The sequence below is a fragment of the Sinohyriopsis cumingii genome, unplaced genomic scaffold (genome assembly GCF_028554795.1).
Source record: "Sinohyriopsis cumingii isolate HCF-2022 unplaced genomic scaffold, ASM2855479v2 utg000913l, whole genome shotgun sequence".
Lineage (NCBI taxonomy): Eukaryota > Metazoa > Mollusca > Bivalvia > Unionida > Unionidae > Sinohyriopsis > Sinohyriopsis cumingii.
In genome coordinates, this window is record NW_028315943.1 from 3,191,247 (window position 1) to 3,216,141 (window position 24,895).

Sequence of the window (24,895 nt, forward strand, 5' to 3'; positions counted from 1 at the left end):
GTAGAGATGTTCTCAAGGTTATTTTTGGAGCTAAACACGCAGTCACCTTATTTCGTAAAAACAACGCCAACGATGCAGTTTTGGCCACTAGGATGTACTGCTACTAAAGCTGAGTCGTCAACCTTGACTTTGTGGATGTCTGAGCTAACCCGCTTATTGACTAGAGAATCAAGTTTGTTATCATGTATCCAGTAAGAAACAAAATTAACACTATCGTTTCATGCGCACGCCATACACCATAGACGCGCACCCACCAACTGGTATGCGGGACAATTTACTTGGCAAAAAAGTAGCCAACAGGGGCTTACGGCACCATAACATGTGCTCGTGGCATTTCAAAATGTAAATCATTTACACGGGTCTTCAGATTTCCCACCAAGACATTCGTACAGATTTATTGGTGTTGTTGTTGTTGTAGGGTTTAACGCCATTTTTCAGCACACGTTAGGCTATACATGGCTGCCAATATTAATGGTGGAGGAAGAACCCTGGAAAACCCCAGAAAGAACCACCGACCCACGACAAGCTACTAGCAAGCTTTCTCACATACCCACATTGGCTGAAGCCGAGACTCGAACCCACGCAGACAGAGGTGAGATGGCAGTGATCCGTAAAACAGAGTTATTACTTTTCACTGAAACATGTGCAGTTGTTGAATTGCTGGTGCCAATTACAAATTTAATGATATGATGCTTTCTGACAAGACTGTTGTTAGAAGGTTCTGTCGGCAGAATGAGGTTCGTTGATGCACCTGTAGAAAATGCATAAGTGAACGTGCTGGAACAGAAAAGTTAAAAATGAATTTGGGGTCACACTGAAACTTTCTCCAGCAAACTTTGCCAGAAATACGCTGTGGTTGACACAAAACTCAATCACCTTAATGCAGCTGCAAAAAATGTGGCATTTCTCGTGTTGTTGCTGGTGTCGACCCAGGTGACTTTGTTATTATTCAACATCAACTGGTGAATTGCAAATATATAATGTTGGCATTCAACATATTATTGTCAAGTTAAAGGGCACTGTCGCAATGAATCTGACTGAAGTCACTGAATACAGGGGAATCATAGATTCTGACGTGTCCCTTGCGTTTCTTCAAGAGTATGTTGATGATGCTATTGCAACAACAAAACAATATTTGGATGAACAGATTGCATATGTGCCCGCATATTAACCAGTCAAGGAAAGGAAGAAAAAATTGGTATAGTGAATGGCTGACTTATTTTCAATTCTGTCGGGGATGGTTTCGATTCACCTAAACATTACATCTTAAAGTTGTGCGAGTCTGGATCATATTTGGTTGTCGCAGCCGGTTATATTGTAAAGTGGGATACAATAATAATAGCTATTATGTATTTAAAAAAACATTCATAGTGGTGAACCATTAGTAACACGTATCACTAAAGACGATTATATTCAAGAATCGTTCATATATATAATATCAGTGTCGTTGGTTGCCAAAGATGAAATTAAGTTCAAAGGACTCAATGTTGCTCCTAACAGGTACTTAACCATCTTTAGAGTTTGTGTTTAATATTAGATTTATCATTACATATAAGTGATGGATTCTGACCGCGGTGATGAAGTTGCGGAATTTACTGACTAGGGTGTTGGATGACCCAACAAAAGGATGTCAGCATCGATAGTGATTTGTTCCACTTGTCGATGAATATCTGAATCAAAACGGCGTTTCGAAACCCTCGCATGCATTCAAATATTATCTTGCTAAAGCCAGATAGACATCAAGCGTTTGAACTACTCTGATGTACCTCTACGAACTCGAGGTCAGTCTGCAATCATCGCACAGGCAACACCCAAAATAGACTACATCACAAGGTGTCAAAACACTCAGGGATTATTCCTATAACAGCGAAGTTGTATTCACGTCTGTATATGCTCCGATTGCGTTCACCACTGAATATTTTCACACAAGCATTGGCTCAAGTTAGGCAAAATAGGTCTCGACTTTTATTCAAAAGGACGCAGTTGTTTCTGGTAACAGTTATTGGGCAAAGACGATCGTTAGATGTAAAGGTACAGGCGTAATCGGTATGTTTTTAAATGAAAAAGTTCCTGTCCCACCAGAACGCATAATTGTAGGTAATTTTAATATTCCTAGGGCCGATACTTTTGTAACTGTATAATAGTTGTACCAGTAATAAATGGGTAATTGGGTAGAGGTGTGTGTGCGTATTGCATCTGGACGTGATGAGTCCGGATAGAGTCTACCTCTGATGCAATTATACTACTCAGTTGCGTTAATAAAAGAAGAATTATGGGGGACCCTCAATGTTATCAGCGTGAACAAATAATGGAAGCTGAACAACAACTGCGAGATAAAACCACCAAGAGAACCACCTTGATCATGAAATACAAACAAGCGTATTTGATTGCAGATGGTACTTGTGGGCTTGCCGCAACGTCAACCGATAGTAAATGGTGTCTCTGATGGTGCTAATAAATTAATTTTGATATGATTAAATTCACGAATACGTGTCTATTCGGGATTGCTTGCAGATGTATGAATGAATCTCAGGCCATAAGTAAATTATATTCGATCGATGTCGAGGAGAAAATAATTAGTTTGGCCAAGTCCGAACATGACAAACATGGAAAATCGCCAACTCGGAGCACAGGTAAGAAACCGAGTAGTGGATGTACAGTTGTTGTTGTTGTTGTTGTGGGGTTTAACGCCATTTTTCAGCACACGATAAGCTATATATGGCTGCCAGTATTATTGGTGGAGGAAGAACCCGGGAAAACCCCAGAAAGAACCACCGACCCACGAGAAGCTACTGGCATGCTTTCTCACATATCTACATTGGCTGAATCTGAGACTCGAACCGGCGCAGACAGAGGTGAGATGGCAGTGATCCGTAACGGCGAACGCTTTAGACCACTCGGCCACTCGGGGCCCCTAGTGGATGTACAGACAATCAAAGTGAAGTAAAACATATACCGTAGAAGTTGCATCATCCCTTGTGCCGGTCACTGCACTGCATCATTGTGTATTAATTGCTAGTGCCACTTCACGTTCGTGGATTATTAATGCTAATAGTACACGTGTTTGGCTTGTTGGCAAAAGTATTATTAATAGAGGCAGTAACCTAGAAAATGTATAACGTGAGTAGAAACGCAAAAATTACTATACTAACACTACTAATGCTATCGGAATAGACACACAGTCTTGGTACTTAATGTCACTATCAGAATAGAATTCAGCCCCGATACACCTAATGTAACCCCGCGATTGGGATTTCCTTGTCTTGGTATAAACCCCAACATGGATTATTTTTCACACCCATTGTTTACATTGACATTACAATTGTTAATAATATTGTCCGAAAACAAACACATCCACCGGAATAGACACTCAGTTTTTCGTTTAATCCGTGAATAAATAAGGAGCATGCAAGAACAGATACTCATAAAGTAGAGGAGAGGTCAGCCGAATATTTCTTTCCAGTTGAGTATAGTAGATAAACCACTTCTAACAATATGATTTTCAAGCCGATCTTCGTTCTCGACATTCGTTATCATTAATACTCTGTTATTTATTCACGCACGAGAGCGTGCGCGTCCCTACTGTAAAAACATTAGTATTAAAGTGACGTTGACCAATGTGATTTTGCATACACATTTTGTAATTTATTCTAAACAGGAGATCGTGACAAAGGTAGAGATATAAAAGTGTGTGTGTGTGTGTGTGTGTGTGTGTGTGTGTGTGTGTGATTTGTATTTTTAACGTAGCTTTAAAAAACATTCAGTCATATCGCTACGATGTCTGCAGTTTGGCAGTTTATAGTAATATTTAGCACAGAGGCATCATGCCGCAGAGGGGCCCTGAGTGGCCGAGTGGTCTAAAGCGCTCACCGTTCCGGATCACGGCCATCTCACCTCTGTCTGCGCGGGTTCGAGTCCAAGGCTCGGCTAGCGTGGGTACGTGGGAAAGCATGCCAGTAGCTACTCGTGGGTCGGTGGTTCTTCCCTGGGTTTTCCAGGGTCCTTCCTCCACCAGTTATACTGGCCGCCATGTATAGCTTATCTTATGCTGAAAAATGGCGTTAAACCCTTGAACAACAAAAAAATCATGCCACAGACATGTAGCATGATGTTCCACCCAGTCGCATTATCATAACACTAGGCCGACCAGTCCTAACAATAACATCTTATTGCTGAGCGCCGAGCGAGGAAGCTGTTAGTACCATTTTTGGAAGTCTTTGGTATGAGTAAGCCGGGGATCGAACCTACGACCTCCCGCATTTTGAGGCGGACACTCTAACTACTAGGCCACCGGATGTATAAAAAAACTGAGTCGATCATGGATAGACTTTTACAAAGAACAGTAGACAATGACCAGTTAAACAAAAGCTATATTGCTTTTGAACTTATGTTCCTTTAGTTAACTTAAGAAGAAAGACAGTATGTATTTACAAAGAGGAGAAAAGAGTTGTTGCAAGTACCGAAAAAGCAATTAAATTTTCAGGATGTACACGTGTCTAAATCCCAGATATACCATTTATTTTATACCCTGCCAGAATTCATTTGCTTTGACTGGTACAGCATTTGTTTAATCTCATAACCATAAATAACATTACCAAAACAGTTAAGACTGTTTTAATACCCTCAGTTTTCTTCAGCCGATACTCTGTATAATTCAGGCTACTTTTGAGGAATTGAAATTGCTGCTGATGAATTCAATTATTTCACTATGGATTCGTTACATTCTTAGAATAGTGCAATAATAAATAACAAGGACTCAAAATAAAACTTTAAATAGTTTGGTCTACTCTCCTTAAATACTAACCATTTGAAATTAAATATTTAAACTTCTATCTTATTTACATTTATGCAAATACTCGACTAATTTGCAGAGTTGATAGGTCTCGGATCATTCTGGATTTAAAATGCAATTTATTTCAATGTTGCTACAGAGGAAAGAAGAGTAAATATTATAAGACCACAATAACTTTTGAAAAAAGCAACAATTCTTAACAACAAAAAGATCTTCCCCTTTTCGTTCCACAATTTTAATCATCAATTAGATATTCTGATTTCCAAGAGGAAAAAGCACAAGTACAAAACATTTCATGAGGATGGCATATTTTGTGATTTTACAACTTAACTCTGTACATATCATTTAGCGCATAAGAGTTAAAAAGTTTGATTCTTGCAAACAGACAAATGAGGGGACGTCCATTAATTATGTCAACAATTTTTAGGCATTTTTTTTACCCCCATCCCCCCTTGTCAATAAATGTCAAATTTTCAGTGACCCCCCTAATAAAATTGTACCCCCCTCTACAAACTAACAATATTTTATACGGCTGGCTTTATGCTAAAAATAGAATTATGGAAATTAAAAGGTCTACAAATAAATTTTAATACATTTTTTTAACTTGTTTAACAGATTTGAAATTGACTATAAAATTTTACAGCACATGCAAATGGGGGGGGGGGGGCATATGCCTGAAATGAACAAGAGTCTGTTATCAAAGTGTACAATAAGGCATTAAGGTTACTGCATCTGGTTGAAGAAGTTGTATGCTTGTGTAGGCTACATAATTTATTTTATGTATTATGTTAAAGATGACTGTATAATAGTCAAGCTCTCAAGTTTCCTAGGCTCAGTTATCCATACTTGGAGGGATAGCTCATGGACTTCAATATATATAGCATCTATACATATAACACAGATGCTATTTAATAGACGTCCATGGATAACTATACTATTTAGATGTCTATGGCTCAGTGCAGTCTTTGAATTTAGTAACAACTTCCCTTAAAAATCTGTCTACAGTCTACAATCTACATTGAATAAAAACAAAATATGATGATGCAAGACTATGACTTCCTTGGCAAGAGCTCAACCGGTTTAGGATTAAACTGGTGGGCTGTTGACAGGCGAGCGAGCGTGTGACATACCAACGCACCCACTAATTTCCTATTTTTTGATTGATTAAATTTATTGTAAAAAATAACATTGTTGACGTCAATTTATCTTGAACTCCCCCCTCCCCAGGTCAACAATTATCAAACTTCTTCAAACCCCCCCCCCCCATTTTGTTGACATAATTAATGGACGACCCTTGAAGAGATATGTATAACTTGAATTTGATTACAGAATCCAAATCGGTAACGTGCAATTGCTTTAAAATCGATAAGTTTACGGCATATGATACTCTAATCTGCGTTCTTAAAAGTAAATTGGGACAATGAGTTGGTGCAATTTACTTCCTCCCAACAACTGGTTGCACATTTAAACCAGGTCCATGTTGCGTTGCTGCTTCAGATATGGAGGGCACCACTTTCTGCCAAAAGGACACCCTGTCCGGAGACCACCGACTTTTGACGGAATGTTCCGACATGTTGATATTAAAATCGATGTACTTCTGGTCACGAACACCAAATCTAGGCCATGTAATGTTGGCGAATCTGGAAATGTCCACGGGCTTATTTGGATCTCTGAAACATTGTATAAGATGTTATACCAATATTAAATTGTATTTTTGCCATCGTTATCTAAACAAATGATCGTCAAAGATAAAAAGAATCTTAAAATCGATTTAGATAACAAAAATGATCATTATCACTGGAGTTGCCCCCACCCCCATTGTGCAGAGTATATATATATATTAGTGCTTCAAATTTAATTCACAAAAACTAATACAAATGAATATGTCAGTTGGTTGAGGAATCGATCTCTGTATACACTACAACCATCGTTAATCTGTAATCAGGCTGGAGAATTGGGTACGAACACCGTGTAATGATGGTTGAAATATAAATCTTTCGCATAGGTTTGGGTATGAACACCGTGTAATGATGGTTGAAATATAAATCTTTCGCATAGGTTTTGCATATTCAATAGCAACTACTTCTATGAATATTTTCTTATCTCGTAAATTGTAACATCCTTTGATTTTGGTTTCTTATGCAAAATGCGCGTACGTTTGAAGACACGATGAACCATATGAAGTAATTTTGGGGTGATCAAAAGCAGGAAAGGACAAAGTGGAACGTAAAAGAACTATGGTCGTTTTAGGTTTTCAATAATTTGGTCTAATTTAGGATCACACAATGTAAAGCCCAAGGGTGTAAAGTCTTTCTCGCGTGATTCGGCAACCGTGCATAAAGCAAAGTATGTGCGGTTGATATTCCATGGTCGATAAATATATACATTATTTATTAAATGAAACGGAGCCTTTCCTTCCTGTCTGAAAAATAAAATATACTCAAGCAGCACGTGAAAATTTGATGTTTCAGTCCACCTTAAGTCACAAAACTGTACGCATCAAACCAGACTGAACTTTCCTAAACGTTCTTGTCCATTTCGGTAATAAGTTACACCGAGGGACAACTGGGACTCCACTGACTGCGAACTTTTCACCTAGTTTTTAGAATAGCTGATTTTTAGTTTCTTTTGCCGCACCAAAGACTGTTTGGAGACTCGGTCATTTAATATTATCTTTTCTCTAACTTACTAATGATTTTATACAGTCATATCCACTTTTATCATGTGAATGCAGTTTAGTTTTTGATACTTTATCATCGCTTACCTGTTCTTAATCAGTCTTAATTAGATGAGAATTTAATGAGAATACGCCTTAAGCACCGCGTCCATTGAAGGTGTATCTTATTGATTATAATAACTTGAGACTGTTTGCTAACTGTATCGTTTCGGAGCGTGCAGTGGTTAGCGTGCAGGACCGGCTATAGAGTATCCTTGAGCAACGTATTTTCCTCCAACGTCATCGTCACTATATAACCTGCTTGTGTTGCTGAGACGTAAAGCATCAAACCAAGCCAAACCTAATCATATAATTTTCAGTGAGAAAAAAAAAAACTTTTCCGAAAATTTAGTCGCGTAAATGCGATAGTTGGTTAAACGGACGTTCAATAAAGTGATGTAGACTGTATCATGCGGTGAAAATATTCAGCATTTTTCCAGCTGGTTTCAAATATATGATCATCGGTATAATGATGTAGACATTTATAAAACGAATTGATTTTAACAGAAAGAAAAACCAACAAATTTACAGCAGAAAATTTCTAACCCTGATTTCGCAAAATTAGTCCACATCGTCATCATAATACGGGAAAGTATGATTTCTTCACGTGTGGAGTTCATAGATCCGGCATGACCAAATACAAAAGGTAGTTCCTGTCCATGGGAGGCCTCGGTTATATAATCGTAGTTATTCCCTTGCATCTTGAAGGTCGGCTTATGGGAATACTTGTACAAGTAGGTTCCTTTCTTCTGCGAATATTCAGTGTGTACTAAGAGTGTCTTTATGGCTGGAACAAGAAAAGTAAAATCTGTCGAGAGTTCCATCAGTTTATCCCTTACTCGAATATTATCATTAGGGTCAACCCAATCGGTATACTCGTGAATAATGGCATTGTCTATGGCCGGAACATCCCTGTAGAAAAGATTACGTGTAATGGCGGGAACAATCACGGTGTCGAAAACTGATTTTGGGCATCCTTCTGCTATGCTGTGATTTGCATAGTAATTAACGACTGCATCAAATTGAGATCCGACATAAATATCGTCCATGCTGTTAACCCCAGTCATGACGTCAACCGAGGAAAACATGGACATTGGATCTTGAGCTTTTGGATCCCTTGCACCTAAAATGTTATCGGGTGATATCTGTAAGAATTCGCGGTCCAACATAGGACCAAAATTAAATCTCAGATCTATGGCTTTATCAATGGTAATGTTCAGGTCGGTGTGGATGCCTGTTGTAATATTCAAAGCTTTAATAATATCTGGTACAGACTTGTTTCTTAGACAGTTCATGGTGAGCGAGCTATCAGAATGCATACAATTCAGACTAGTAAGAAAACGAGTCTGGACTTTTGTATGAATTTCAGACTTTTCAGCAAATGCCCACAATGATAAAGGAGTCCCACTTTCTCCGATGATTCTGTGAAATAAACCTTTGTTCCCCGGATACAAAGCTTGATAGAAAACGCTTGCCGACCCAGCAGATTCTCCAAATAATGTTATTTTAGTATTGTCCCCTCCAAATGCGGCAATATTGTCATGCACCCATTTTATGGCTAATTGTTGATCCCAGAGTCCGTAGTTTCCAGGAGATGCCGAATCTCCTGTTGATAGAAATCCAAATACTGATAGCCTGTAATTAATGGTCACAACGATGACGTCATGGAAAGACCCGATAATGCCAGCATCATAATACAGTTTCGTCCCTATAATAAATCCACCACCATAGATCCAGATCATTACGGGATACGTAACGTTTGTAATCCTACTGTAGAAGGCTGGAGAAGGGATGTATATATCTAAATTTAGACAGTCTTCATCATAAATTAGTCCAGGAACTGGGAAAAAATTCACGTTGGCTGGGCAAGAAACCCCCATATTCAATGCGTGATAAGTTGATTTAAACGCCGCTTTCAATACTGGTTTACTGAAACGCCGGTCACCAATCGGAGCTTCTGCATATGGAATACCCAAAAACTTTACTATTTCTCTCGATTCTCCATCAAAGGTTACGTTATCTTTAAATCCAGCAATAGTTCCAACTTTAGTATGAACCACAACCGACTCCAATGCGATCGCAAAGTGTATCACAAGTGTCCATGAGAGAATTAGAAGTGCACTCATCTTTGATGATTTGTCTCGAAATGCCGTAAAAGAATCCGACTATTGTTGTAACGATATATGTATGATATGTTATGGGAAGATCCCAGGTGTAACAGATAATTTATACACGATGTATCGTCTTATTTGCTCAACTATACGTGCCCATGAGTAGTATCTGCAGATTGGTTTTTAATACTGGCTTAATGACAATAGTTTCTTTTTTTAATGGCATTTTATTAAATAGCTGTACATAATATATTCCCGTAGTATAACCTAAGTACTATGCACTTTTAGTAGTTAGAATTAATTACAATGTCAAGCTTCTCCTCTACTCATCTGAAGCCATATGACTAAGTTATGTTGTGCGATGGTCAAAGTCTGACCTTTCACCTTGAATTTCGATTAAAGTACTATCATGCATAAAGACGTGTAGGTAGAAACCACGTGCGTTTAGTTTCTATATCATTGACTACTAGGGAAGTGATTGCTGCATTATCATTGCAATGTATCAAGGTTATTTAATATTTGCATTCAAATACATTACTATTGAGGATCATCATAAAACTGTTTTCATTATATCATGTATTTTGTTCATATAATTTCATCCATTTTCATGCAGGTTGGCTGTATCATTTCATTTCATGATACATTTTGACTATATGAGTTAAACACAATATGTTGTTGTTGTTGTTGTTTAGGGTTTAACGCCATTTTTCAGCACTCGATAGGCTATACATGGCGGCCAGTATTAATGGTGGAGGAAGAACCCGGGAAAACACCGGAAAGAACCACCGACCCTCGAGAAGCTACTGGCAAGCTTTCTCACATACCCACATTGGCTGAATCCGAGACTCGAACCTACGCAGACAGAGGTGAGATGGCAGTGATCCGTAACGGAGAGCGCTTTAGACCACTCGGCCACTCGGGGCCCCAAACACAACATGAATTTTGACCATATAATTGCATTACAGGGTGTATTTTTGCCACATGATTTTATTACCCGTGTATTATGGCCACATGCGTCATTATATTGTGTTATTTTGACCAATGACTTCATTAGATCATGTAATTTGGCCATGTGATTTCAATACGTCATGCATTTGGGCCATCTGTTTTCATTATATCATGTATTTTTTGTACCATATGACTACATTATACTATGTATTATCGCCATATAACTTATTACATTATGTATTTATGCCGTATTATTTGATTATATCGTGTATATTGGCCATATAACTTCGTTACATCGTGTATTATGGTTATATGACTTCGTTACATCGTGTATTATGGCCATATGACTTCGTTACATCGTGTATTATGGCCATATGACTTCGTTACATCGTGTATTTTGACCAGATGCTTCATTGAATCATGAATTTTGGCCAATAATTTGATTACTTCATGTATTTTTGCCTGAGGATTTCATTACTTATATTTTGGCAAGATGACTTCATTATATCATGTTATATATATATATATATATATATATATATATATATATATATATATATATATATATATATATAACACAATTGTGTTCTTTTACCGCAGGTTTAATCATCCATAAAGACATGCTGTTTTCATGTATTCGAGTCTATTAAGCTTTAAATGATTATCTATTTTGATCACAGGGTCCAATTTGTATTTCTTTCATTTTCATTTTTAAATTAAATAATTTATGTGTGTATGTGTCTGTCTGTCTGTCTGTCTGTCTGTCTGTCTGTCTCTCTCTCTCTTACTTAAGTCAGGGGATATTCTATATTTTTGTAATGATTGTGAATTCATTTAAAATAAGGATATGCATTTAGTGTATACAAGTAAAATTTTACTTCATAAAATTTACCTTGTAAGAAGGTCAATCAAAGGGTGGGTGCGTCAAAAAGACGACGATCACTCCAAATTCCTCATATTTCTTTCTTCTTTTCTTTTACTTTGTTCAGTATCGTGAATCTAATGGACGACTTTAAGAGCCACAATTCCGGCAAACCAGATCATGTAGTTGACAATTATTCACATAATATATGTATGTTTGACATGGATACTTTTATGTGCGAACCCCCAGACATGACCAAGCAATGCCAAAGTTGGGGATGCTAGGGATAATCACTGTTGTTTACTAATTACATATATGACTAGATTTGTGAAATAGGTGTTTCCGGCTTGTGTTGCTCTTGAAATTGATGTGAGGTATGTGCACCTGCTATAGTTACTGTACAGTATGTAGACAGTGAAATATCAAAGCTAGCGACCATCAACAGTAAACATGTGGGTTGAGGATAACGAGATTATCTCAAAAACGGTTCGGATGGCAACCATTTTGAATTGCATCAACATGCTATATAAACTTCTTTTTCTATGAACTGCGATTTACGTATCTGGTCAAGTGAATGATATTTTTATGCTTTGTTTCAATATAGCTCTCCCAAAAATATGGACCTTTACGACCTCGCTTGGGTATTTTTTTTATTTATGATTTTATATACCAGTTAGGTGAATCTGGCATTCACCTTGTGCTGACACTTGCACCCTAAAGATAACTAATATTTCCATTGATCAAAATGTTACCACGTGAGCAGCTTGAGTTGCGTTCATTTCAACACTTCCAGTAAGCATAGAAGCAAAAGGAAAATCTAACAATTTTTATTTTAAAATAATTGAATAAATTGACTTCGAAAGACAAAAACAACATACCTTTCTGAACTTTTCTGTATAAAATAAAACTATTCTTTCCTTGTCAAAATTTTTAACAAAAATCGGGATTAAAATGTTGCGAGTGCGCTTGGTCAAGATCTGAGGTTCTTTATAACTATCTAAATACTATATACAAAATGTCAGAATCAGGATAATTTTCGATAAATTTGCCTTATCGGATAGATTTATTTTCTGTACGAAAATATTTGAAAACTGTGATCGAGACATGTCTGACAAACTGAGTTATCAAGCAATTTCAATGAGCCAACACCATTTTCAGTCCCCAGTTGAACGTCAGGATGACTACAGACCAAAATTACTTAAGGAGGAAGATCTCTTAAACCTCTCTGAGCAGAGGTACTCAAAATCTACGAAGAAAAACATTCAGCAGGGCTACAACACTTTCACAGATAGATTCGTTCACTCATGTATTCGTTCATTAATCAAAATAATGAATTTTAATTATAAAAAATGAACATTATACAGGGCTGTTTATTGATCTAAGCTCAAATGATACTGATTGATATTAATTATCTCTTGATTATCATTTTTATAAAGCATATATTATGAAAATGGCAATATGTTGTTTATTTGTAGATACAAAGGATGAACCATTTTCATTTAAAATGATAAATGTCATTTGAAATAAAACCGAGGCTTCACTTGCTCTGCAATAAATAAAATATAGTTTATATTAAAATTAATATTTTTCACAGTATAACAATGTAACAAATATGTTATATAAAATTATATTTTTGGATAGGTAATGCTCATGAATGATTTGATATAAAAATCTAAATTTTTAAATATTTAACAATATTTTCTTCCAAACTGAAACCGACATCAATTTCAGATTGGTTCCTAGAAAAGAACATAGACGTAGATCTGAAGTCAGTTGCAGATTTGGCCAAAAGGCTAGCCATATTTTATGCTGAAGCAAACATCACCCCCACCTATCACTGCAACAAAAATGAGGAAGCTCCATGAAGCCCATGTTGTAGAATACCCACATACATTAATATGCCAGGGCTGCTACTAATCGCAAACATTAATATGCCAGGGCTGCTACTAATCACATACATTAATATGCCAGGGCTGCTACTAATCGCAAACATTAATATGCCAGGGCTGCTACTAATCGCAAACATTAATATGCCAGGGCTGCTACTAATCACATACATTAATATGCCAGGGCTGCTACTAATCGCAAACATTAATATGCCAGGGCTGCTACTAATCACATACATTAATATGCCAGGGCTGCTACTAATCACATACATTAATATACCAGGGCTGCTACTAATCGCAAACATTAATATGCCGGGGCTGCTACTAATCGCAAACATTAATATGCCAGGGCTGCTACTAATCGCAAACATTAATATGCCAGGGCTGCTACTAATCGCAAACATTAATATGCCAGGGCTTCTACTAATCGCAAACATTCAGGTTGAGTGTGGTCTTTCAAACCGTATTGTTACAGACCCCGAGTTTAAAAGAGCTAATGATACGTTAAGTGGGAAATTAAAGTTTTACACCAAGAATGGCTTATCAAGATCAACTCAACACAAACCTATAATTCCTCAGTTAAACAAACATGCAGTTAATCAGTACTTGATGAGATCATCGTATCACACTCTGATACATGGTTTAGTTATTGTACCTCTACATCTACTACGATACCCTTGCAAGCTACCGTTCTGTACAAAATCGCAGAATTCTTACAATTTTCGCTAACTTTGACATAGAAAAATATCATATATGGAGACGCTGAACGCATTGACCGAGAAAAAATTAATATATGGAGACGCTAAGCACACTGGCCCATCAATATCTGACGTGGACGATATTTCACAAGCTGAATTATCAAGCATTTCGAACAAACCAAATAAACATTAGTCACATTCCCGATACATACAGTCAGTAGCTTCCCGTTGGTATGGGTTTCTTACGTGGCTATTACATTACAGATGGAAAATCACATTCTATAAAAGCTACGTAGCACACGCCCTCAGCAACAATTCCTACGCATAAATAATTCTATAAAACTGATAGGAATTATCTTTAAAAAATAAAATTCAAGAATAAAATTACAAAGATTTGCAATATTGTAGTTGTAATATTGTTTTTTCTAAGTTTATTCTGGTATTAACTGACAGTTGCCGATTCACACAGCTCCGCCCGTTATTTGCTGTGTGAGTCGTTAGCTAACAGTTCATACCAGATGAACTCAGAAAAGAACACATTAAACTTTTAAGTGTTATCCCGAGGAATGCCTTGATGGCACGATTGCGACAATGAGTACATCAGTTATAAAAAGAATTGTTCCAATGGGGGGGGGGGGTATTTTTACAGTTAATTTACTTCCAGCAAACGCATTTATAAACCTTTGTGAATGCATGGTGGAATATGTCATCAATTATTTTATCTCCCCTAACTTCAATGACCGGATTTGATTTTACACGTGTTTAACTAGACTTGAAACTCCAGATCATTGCACGGGCGTACCTTTAATTTAGTATAAGGCATCTTACCGAATGGTGTATATTTCTATAGTACAGTACCGGATTACCAAATAGGCAGAGTATGCACCGGTCTAAGGGACCCGCGACAACGAATCAAATTAATATTCATAAAACGTATTAGGAGATAATTTGCGAGGTTTGGGGCCCCAAGATTTTGACTGCCTAAGGGCCTAAGGGCCTCCACAGGGTTTAATCCAGCACTGCTAAAGTGAAATGCATGTGTTTTTACATTCCAGAAATCATCATTTCGATACGAATGACAAGAAACGAACAAAAGCATAGGCGAAAAAGGGCATGGTTAAAATGAAAAAGAACTATGTTTTAAAGAGAACGTTAAGTCTGCGATGGGAATGAGTCCGAATTAAACAGTCGAGGATGCTACCAACGGACACAATGGGAACAGCAGGGAGGGTGAACAGACCAATTTTCGAACAAGTCTTCTTTGAAAATCAAGCTTCATACGAAGAAAAAAAATGGAAACCGAATGTCAATAACGTCAAAACGAAGCCTCTAACCGACCGAGATTTTCTCTAATTGGCTTAGCTCATTTTGTTACTTTAGCTTTGTTGCTCGTGTTTTCAAAATTGTATGTGTGTTCGTTTACCCACACGGACACTCACTGTTGGTCGTCCCCCTCCCTGCTGCTGTGGTGTGTGCATAATTCAATGATTTATCTATCAATAATGGAATCTCACACAGCTAGATTAGCTCGAAAGTGACTAGATAAAATTAAGAAATATGTCCCGGTCCGTGATTCTGTCAAGCAAAAATTACAAGAACGTCAGGAGTTTCAGGTGGAATTTGCAGAAGGTGCAGAACAATTATTTAAACCTGTTACGAAGGCTACCGAAGGTGTTACAGGGGCTACCAACAGTCTTCTTACCACGTTGGAGCAAACCGCTAAAGCAACTGGAAAAATAGTAGAAAGAACTAAAAAAACAAAAAAGATTATATGAAAACTTCCAGGTGAAATAGCAGATGGTTAAACCAATCCGAGAATTACTTGAAGGTATTGACCAAGCTCGTGCTGACATAGGTGGTATAAAGGATCGTATACGAGAATCAGAACCAGAACAAGAAACCAAAACAAGCAAGAGAAAATCTGGAAGTGACTAATAAATTTACCGAATAAAGTATTTATTACCTTCATCAAAAAAGAAATTAGAAACGTAAGTTATCTGCGTTTGCCGTGAATAGTTTTGATCGCTGATAATAATGTAATTGTGAAACCTGGCACAGATGGATGTTTCGCTTACACTGCGGAGTTGATCAGACCCGAGGTAATTATCCAATATGTATTATATTTAATAATGCAATATATGACTATCTTGCACAGTTAGAACAACGACAAAACCCAACCACAGCAACAACCACAGCCAACATTACAACAACCACAAAAACAACAATCATAGCAACCAGTCCAAACAACAAGTGAGGAAGAAGAATTATGGCAGGATCCAAGTTCTACCCCCTGCGCCACCGGAAGTGGTATTGGTGCAGGTACCAGGGAGAGTGGTCTTATTACTCCATGTCCCATTAACTTCCTTGCTGATGTTGAACGACTAGAAATTGTGACTGGCGGAAAACGAGCCGGTAATAATTCCACAGAAATTATTAATGAAGCAGCTCATATTTTTAAAAGATTATTTACAGTTGGTATCATGGACATTAATATTTATCGGTCTCACATTGATGAAATCGGTGATGATTATCACAGTGATTGAGGGTATGTAATTAGATACAATGACTAAAGTAAGATGATCATACATAATGCTCAATGTGGACCTGTAATGGCCAGGGTGATAAATTCACGATTACAAACATATAAAATTACCTACGGTGAAATTATTCAAGGTCTGTTTAGAATGATAGCCCCAAAAGCAATACCGCTTTCAAAACAATTATCAATGAAAGCTATTGATGTTGTTCGTGATAAAGGTATTGGTGCTGTTGATGATGTTGCTAGTAAAGCATTATCAGCAATCAAGGATAGACTAGCACGAATAATACGACGAAAAGAAAAGCCAGAACAAATACCCAGTACCAAAGTTATGCCTGAAAATGTTAGTGAAATAATAAATCATGCTGCAAATCAAAACTAACAGAGTTGGCTGGTGTACCCATGTGAGAAAAAAAAAATACAAATGCAAGTTTAATAGCAGGAAGTGGTATTCGTGTTAGATGATAACAATTATAATAAAATTTTTAAACGTGTATCTGATGCAGCACTTGACATAGATGCACCAGTACTCAAGGATGAATCGTGCGCGATTATCAATGGTATTCTTATGACGCTCGAGAGCCAAATCAGCGTGGAAGAATCGAACTGCAAGTTCAGGATACAAGTAGATATTTCTTACCCGCTGACCCATTTATTGAAATAGATTTTTATTGCTGTGGGGTTTAACGCCATTTTTCAGCACACGATAGGCTATACATGGCGGCCAGTATTAATGGTGGAGGAAGAACCCGGGAAAACACCGGAAAGAACCACCGACCCACGAGAAGCTACTGGCAAGCTTTCTCACATACCCACATTGGCTGAATCCTAGACTCGAACCGCCGCAGACAGAGGTGAGATGGCAGTGATCCGTAACGAAGAGCGCTTTAGACCATTCGGCCACTCGGGGCCCCTATTGAAATAGAAGGTGAAATTCTAAGAACAAATGATACTGAACATGGAGCTGATATTAGAGTTGGTTTTGTTAAAAATGGTATTATGTCGTTATTTAACAGAGCCACATACATGATTGACGGAAGAATCATTGAAATATGCCAGAACGACGTCGACGTTGCCACGACGATATTGGGTCTAGCAAGTTATTCCGATGATTATTCAAGATCGGCTGGTCCGTCAATGATGTTTATGAAGGATACTACTGACCACCATGACAATAGACAGCATGATATAAGAAGACCGATGTCGGTGCTGCTGACGCTGATGTGGAAAACATGATTATTAGTTTTAATCCAGAATTCATCATAGGACTCACAGCGCGTCGATCAATGCTGAAAGATGGTCGTAGAAGATTATCATGCGCAATTCCACTGTCCCACATCTTTGGATTTTGCAGAAATTTCATAAAGGTTATTTTCGGAGCCAAACATGCAGTTGTACCTGCAAGAAAAGCTACTAACGATGATATAATCTGACGCCCTATTTGTGATGATGGCAAAATAATGCTGACAATACTTTCATAGTGGATGCCAACAATGAAGAACAACGGTTACTTTCTTATATAGACTTGGGTGGTAAATCAACATTATCATGGTTGACGATGACCGCAAATAGTGTTCAAAGTAACACTAATTGTTTATTCACATGGTAGATAGCAGATAGCATCACAGCAAGGTGTTGCTGCACCGCGACATATATTTGTTGCTTTCCAAGATGCTGCATGAGTAAATTTGCAAACACATAGCGCAATGATTTATTATTTCTCACTGGAACACCTGAATATATTTAGTCAATCTGTCGTTGATATACACTTTCAAGCTCGTGTGACAATAGGAGCTATAGCTAATTACAGAAGAATCGCTGTCATACTCTCAGATAAAACAATGTTACTTGAAGGTCTTGGTGGACGAATGAAAATCATTGATGCCCCAGTGGTAAACATGTAATTAAATCACACATGACATAATGTCATATCATCACGTTAATGTGTCTGACTCCTGGTCAGATTCAAAAATATCAATCGAAATCAGCAAATAAATGTGGAATACAAATATCACTAAAACAAAGAACAAATCAAAGGTGGTCAGAATAAACTATCGCTGATTGAACGTCAACGCAGGCACTTCAGTGACTTCAAACAATCAAAGACTTGCGTTAGACTTAATCTTTCTGCGGGTGCAATTAAAGACGCAGTCAAGACGGGTGGCATATTTCCACTTCTTGCAGCTATATCAGCGTTAATAGCCGCTGAAGCCCCAGCTGTTGAAAAAGCAGCTGAACTTGGGGCTGTTGGAACTGCTGCTAAGATGGCACCAAAGAAAGCAACAGGTCATGGAATAAAAACTTCCAAAAAATGGAAAGCGTCTAATACTAATACTCCCCACTCGTGGTACATAAAAGGTCTGAGACATCCCGGGACACTTCTTTAGACGCAAAGCGTCTCCCTCATATGTCCAATTTTAATTTACTTGATGCTGATAAAAATTAAATAAAAAAAACTTCAGAGCTGTTTTATGCGTGATTACCAAAACAACCATACAATGTTGAAACCGGCATCATTAATCTCGATGGAAGTTCTAGAAAAGATATTTATTGGGTTGCATGCGCGATTGATCATCGTGGAAACGTTTATTTTAATTCGTATGGACTGGCACCAACAATTTTTGTTTATAATATGTCGGCAGAGTGCAAAGCACTCATCTTTTAAACACTACCGTCTGGTATTCAACATTCCCAACACAGACAATTACCAATCCGCCAATGGCGGTGAAGTGCTCGCTGTGCTCGAAGCTGTGTCAAGGTCCCTGACTTTGACACCTACTCAAAAAGTCATGCACGAGTATACCAGTAGACGGTATAAACGTCCACCGTTGTTTTAAATAGATCTTAAAGTATAATGGTAGATATTTACGAAAGATCTCGCAACTTATCATGGTCACATATCTAAATATGCAACTCTTGACGAGGCCGAGGATTAACTCGCTAATCTTTTGAGTCTCGCAAATGTGGACCAAACTGAAGTAGTTCTTTTTCAGAATAAACAAGGACGATTAAAGACGAGCAATATCCCGTTGACAGGTATTAATCTGCGGGTTCCAGATTCGACCGAAGATAACTTAGTGGTGTTTAGTATAAACGGTAAAATTAACATCTAGGAGGAATCAGTTATATCCATTATGGTAGAGATTACTGTACGCATCAGGAGAATTAGAGATATTATGAATGGCGATCTCAACATGAGTAAAACTACAATTATTAATGTGAGAGAACCAAAATCAGATGATGATGTGGCAACAAAAAGATAAGTAGACAGCTACAACAACACGAGCATAACTGAGATAAATGATCGTTTACTAACCGCAGGTAATACAATGACTGGTTTTCTCAATATGACTAAAAATACAACTATTCGATTCGGGGAGCCAGAATCCAGCGATGCTGCAACGAAGAAATACGTTGATGATATCAACATTCCTATGATGAACTCGTTAATAACAATCAGTGATGGAATGACCACATTTAGATCTGAATGATCTAATCATGTACAAATGTTTATAAATTTTCGCAAAAAAATAAACGGAATTGTTGATGATTTCCAACAGTTATCGGTATTAACCTCGCTGACATCAAAAAGATCACCGAAAGTGTAGTATATACAGTAGCGTGTGGATCAGTATTTCGAACACCACTCAATAAATCCATCAGACATCGCGCTGAGGTTACCTGTTTATACAGGATCTCAGTACTCGGTACTACGACATTTACGATATATACCACATTTCACGGCGTTATCCACTAATTGGATCCTCTGGATCTGTGTTAGTGATGTTGGAGCAAAACGACAAGGAAACATTTGTTGTGGAACCCGAAGACAAAAAGCAGCAGATCGTTGCTAATACAACTCCGTCAAAAATCACGATGATATCAGCAAGTTCAACCAATCCTGAACTTAGCGTCAACTTTCCAACTGCGATTTCAGCGGAAAAAATAGCACTAGCACAATTAGGAGTGTATCGCAGTTGGCCAAATATTAGATCAAAATCATTTGATGGATTGCCAGAAAATACTCCGGTATTTTCATGTAAAAATAAACCCGATGGAACTCCCGATTGGCAAGTTTTGGGTAGTCCAACATGTAATTATCAGATCGAACAAATCAACGATGAATTAAAGCGCAGAAGCAAATCTATTACTTGAAAAGAATCCAAAATAGCTATCACTGTTCATGAAACAACATTATCATAAGCGATAAAATATAAACTCGCTAGATTATGCGGTCGATCGATATATATCAATCATCTATCAGAACAGTATTAGGATGGACAGAAATACCACCTGTTTATCAAGGACCACCAGACCCTGAACGTGTCGAATTCTCCGCGGACAAGAAAATATTTTTAAAAAAGTATCCAGAATATCGAAAAAGAGGACAATGGAGGCCTACAGAACCACGGAGAGATAATATTATTTCTGACGAAGAAATTTATTTTATTGCGTCTAATGGTGCAAAACATCATAAATTAAGAACTGTTTATGATGCTGATCACGAAACCCGTAATCCACTTATCGATTAAAATGTATAAAATCATTTTCTGACGATATTAAACCTGAGCACGCACATGTACTTGGTGACCTACGAAATTTATTTTCCATTGTCGCACAATACTACAATAACGACGTAAAACAACAGATCATTACAACGATATATCTAAACCAGGTTGCATCAGACTTTATCAATCGGATTATAATCGAAACAGTGATCGCCGATGAAAGTTTCGTTGATTTCAGATGTCCCCATAACAACATTAATGCATAAGTTTATCAATCATTTTAGAAAACCTGAGACAGATCTTCCAAACTTTGTGTTACGAACATTTAACAGCGAAGAACTAAAGAAAACTGTTAATGATATTATCGATGAAAACTTTCCTAAAATCTTTTTTCATGGAGAAATGTAGCCCAACCAACAACTATTATCAGACATAACAATGATCCATGCGGTGGAGGTCGTCATATTTCACTATAGAATTGTTAATATAACATCAACGATCGCAGTAAATCTTGTATGTGATGCAATTTATGGCAGCTATCAAGTAGAATTGAAAAATCCAGTCAGGCTCAACATGGATATATTTTATATACATTCACACCTCAAGCGCACCGTGGAGTTTTTGTTGTAATAGAACACGTTAATCCGGTTTATCTGCGACGTCAAAATCCACTATTATGAAGGATACATTTGAAACTTACTTACCAGACTGGACATTTGCAAGATTTGAGACATAAAGTTCTAAATATAACTCTGTATGTAAGATCATAAAGATCTTTTCGTAGATCTTCAAGAATTTGCTGGGGTAAAGTTTACTCAAAATTGTGATTATCGATCACATTTCATAATTCTTTAGGTAAATGTTACTCAAAGTAATAGAAATATGAGTGATTTCATAATTTGCTGAGGTAAATAGTACTCAAAACATTTTACAAAATAAAAATAAAATATTTCTGAATGAAAATAAATATTATTATCAGAATAAACACAAATCTGAATCAGAATGAATATTAACAGAATAAAAATGAATATTATAATCTGAATAAATATGTTTTTTACAATAGTCAGAAATTAATTATTATGTTTAGCTGTTTCCACAGTCACTAGTGACAGCACATTCACTTTCGCAATCACTAGTGACTTTGTCACTGTTTTGATTTTCACTTTTATTATGGATCGTTTCACGATCTGACATAATCTTTCTCAACTGCCTTACACGCGTATTCACAATTTGTTTTGGTTATGTATTGGTGAGATAAATATGATCTAATTTTTTCAATCACGCGTGCGAGAGAAACGAATTTTTCAACTTCTGTATCTTTGACACTCGCCAAGGATTGTAACATAGATTGTTGAATGAATCGGCTTAATGAATCGGTATTCTGCTGGTAGTGTATATATATATCTTCAAAATGTTTGTGTTCTTGTAAAGATTCGGAATCACAAATAATTGTTTCAACATTTAAGTTCATCAGATATACAATCATGATGCAATTTGTCATTTGCAGAAATAATAGTATTAATATTTTCAAAGTTCATTATATAATAAATATATATTTAAATGGAATTTTAACAAAAAAAGATAAACGGTAGCATGATGAGCGGTTATCATTTCACGGGGTCCCTTCATTTGCCTTTTTATCCTTTTGGACCATAGGGTCTTCTTGTGAGACCTTTCTTATGACCAGCTGGCACCCCATGAGGCTTTTGCTTTCTGGCTGATATTCTTTCTGAATGCTGTTATATGGAATACCCTTCAGTGAGATTGAGAGCTCATATCACGCTATTGTTTATTTTTGGAGGCTCCAAAAATTCTCGCATAGGCACCCCCCAGGGAATCCCTAAACGAAATGAAATTTAAGAGATTCGCGAAAACAATGACATAGATGCAGTTTGGTGTGTAGGAACTGATGCTGTTAGAGTGTCTTCGCGAAAACAATGACATAGATGCAGTTTGGTGTGTAGGAACTGATGCTGTTAGAGTGTCATCCGTGATATTGTGCATGCCTGTTCTAACCCCATCACTGACTACAGAATTACGTTTTGATAATTTATGCAGTTGGGAACTATATCAACACTGTCGTTTCTCTCGTACACCACAGACGCTTACCCACCAGCTGGTATGCAGGACAATTTACTTCGCAAATAAGTATCCAGCTTGGTCTTACTGCACCATAACAAGTGCTCACGGTGTTTCAAAATGTAACTCGTGATAATAGTCAGGAGCAAAATAAGATGATGTTTAACGCCTTATGTGTGGCTGAAGTTTTTTTATGGTTATATGGTCATCACGAACCTTCTGAAGAAATTCGGCTTGACTATATAGTAGCTACTCCTCATATTGCACGTGAGTAGTATAAGGGGAGAGATTAGCGACAATGGGAATTAGCATTAAAAACACCCCCTGGGTAAGATTAGCGACAATGGAAATTTAACATTAACCACCCTGGGTAAGATTAGCGACAATGGAAATTTAACATGGCAAAAAACCCTGGGTAAGATTAGCGACAATGGAATTTAACATTGGAGAAAGGAAAAAAAAGGAAATATTGATTTTAGCGACAAAGGCATTCGAACAATGGAAAAAAAATATCGATTCTAGGGGCAAAGGCAATCGAACATGGGGAATAGAGTTTGGGTCTGTCTAGGGACAAGGGGAATTGAACATGGGAATAGAGTTTGGGTTTGTCTAGGGACAAAGGGGAATTGAACATGTTAGAAAAAAAACTACTTTAGGGACAAGGGAAATTGAACATGGGATTTTTTTTCTTAAAAAAAAAATAAAAAAAGGGGTAGGCAATCGAAAGGCTATCTCTTTTCGAGAAATGTGGGTGACCGTGAAAAGGGCCTTTGGATTTATGTTAATATTAATATTAACATAGACGGCATCTGTCACATCTTCTTCTTCTTAAACTCCTTCTAACTGCAGGTCCATACACAAGTACCCTCTTGATGCATCCTTGTCTTTCTATGTAAACTCTTCTCTACCATAGACTAGTATCTGTCCTATCAACAACAGTCCACTTGGACCGGACATACATGAGCATGTCCGTCCTAAACATCATTGAAGACACAAGGCTGGATGATTCAACTGTGGTCCACATCGTGAGGCGACGAGAACAGGTGAATCAATGCAGTGAACTGAGTTTATTTATAGGTAGAGGAAGGATTGAAACGGATTGAGTTCATTCACCAATCCGAACACGCGTTACAAAATTCAGTCAGTCCGCATCAAATCCGAAGAGAGCAGTCTGTGACGTCATGTGGTCTATATAGATTCGCTAGCGCCTGTGTGCTGTCAATCTATGCGACAGTGATTCAACATGACGGAAACTCAGAAAACGATCCATTGGGGTGCACCAGCAGTGGAGACCGCCCAAGGGAACCCGGACTTACTTTCAGAAGAGGTGAATTGGGATTTTGTGGATTTTCTTACCTCGCAAGAATTTGTTCCGGAACCTTCGTCTCATTCTTCATTACCGCAAGTGGAGAATTTTAGACGGAGACAGAAAGAAGAATTGGAGAAATTTATGCAACGACAAAAGGAAGCGGAACAAGCTTTTCTCCTACAGCAACAGCAACAGCAACAAGAAGAGGTAAGAAAAAAACAACAACAAGAAGAAGTAGCAGCAAAGAAACAAGAGGGTGAAAATCAAACGGCTACGGTACTGTTGGACATTTTAGCGGAGTTAAGAAGTCTGAAACAGATGTATCAGACTTCTTTATCACGACCGAAGAGAATACGACCTTCCCGAGCTAAACACGCCAACCCTGTGACTAAGCCTATCGTACCACCCTTAGTGATTTCAACCCAATCATCATCATCAGAAGTAGGC

General features: G+C 37.5%; 1 protein-coding gene across 1 annotated transcript; it reads right to left on the minus strand.

The window, feature by feature from the left end:
* Window positions 1-5,066: 5,066 nt before the first annotated feature.
* LOC149773052 (neuroligin-4, Y-linked-like) lies at window positions 5,067-9,645 on the minus strand. The gene is made up of 2 exons (XM_089946932.1): window positions 8,055-9,645; window positions 5,067-6,462 (listed from the first exon to the last, which is right to left on the minus strand). The coding sequence occupies exons 1-2, from the start codon at window positions 9,632-9,634 to the stop codon at window positions 6,228-6,230; spliced, it is 1,815 nt and encodes a 604-aa protein (XP_089803058.1). The 5' UTR covers window positions 9,635-9,645; the 3' UTR covers window positions 5,067-6,227.
* Between the last annotated feature and the right edge of the window lie 15,250 nt (window positions 9,646-24,895).

Excerpts from the sequence above, each read along its gene's own strand:
- LOC149773052 (XM_089946932.1), bottom strand. The coding sequence starts at position 9,634 with ATGAGTGCACTTCTAATTCTCTCATGGACACTTGTGATACACTTTGCG. Across the intron at positions 6,463-8,054 it reads ACTAATTTTGCGAAATCAGG|AGATCCAAATAAGCCCGTGG; the intron begins GTTAGAAATTTT and ends ACAATGTTTCAG.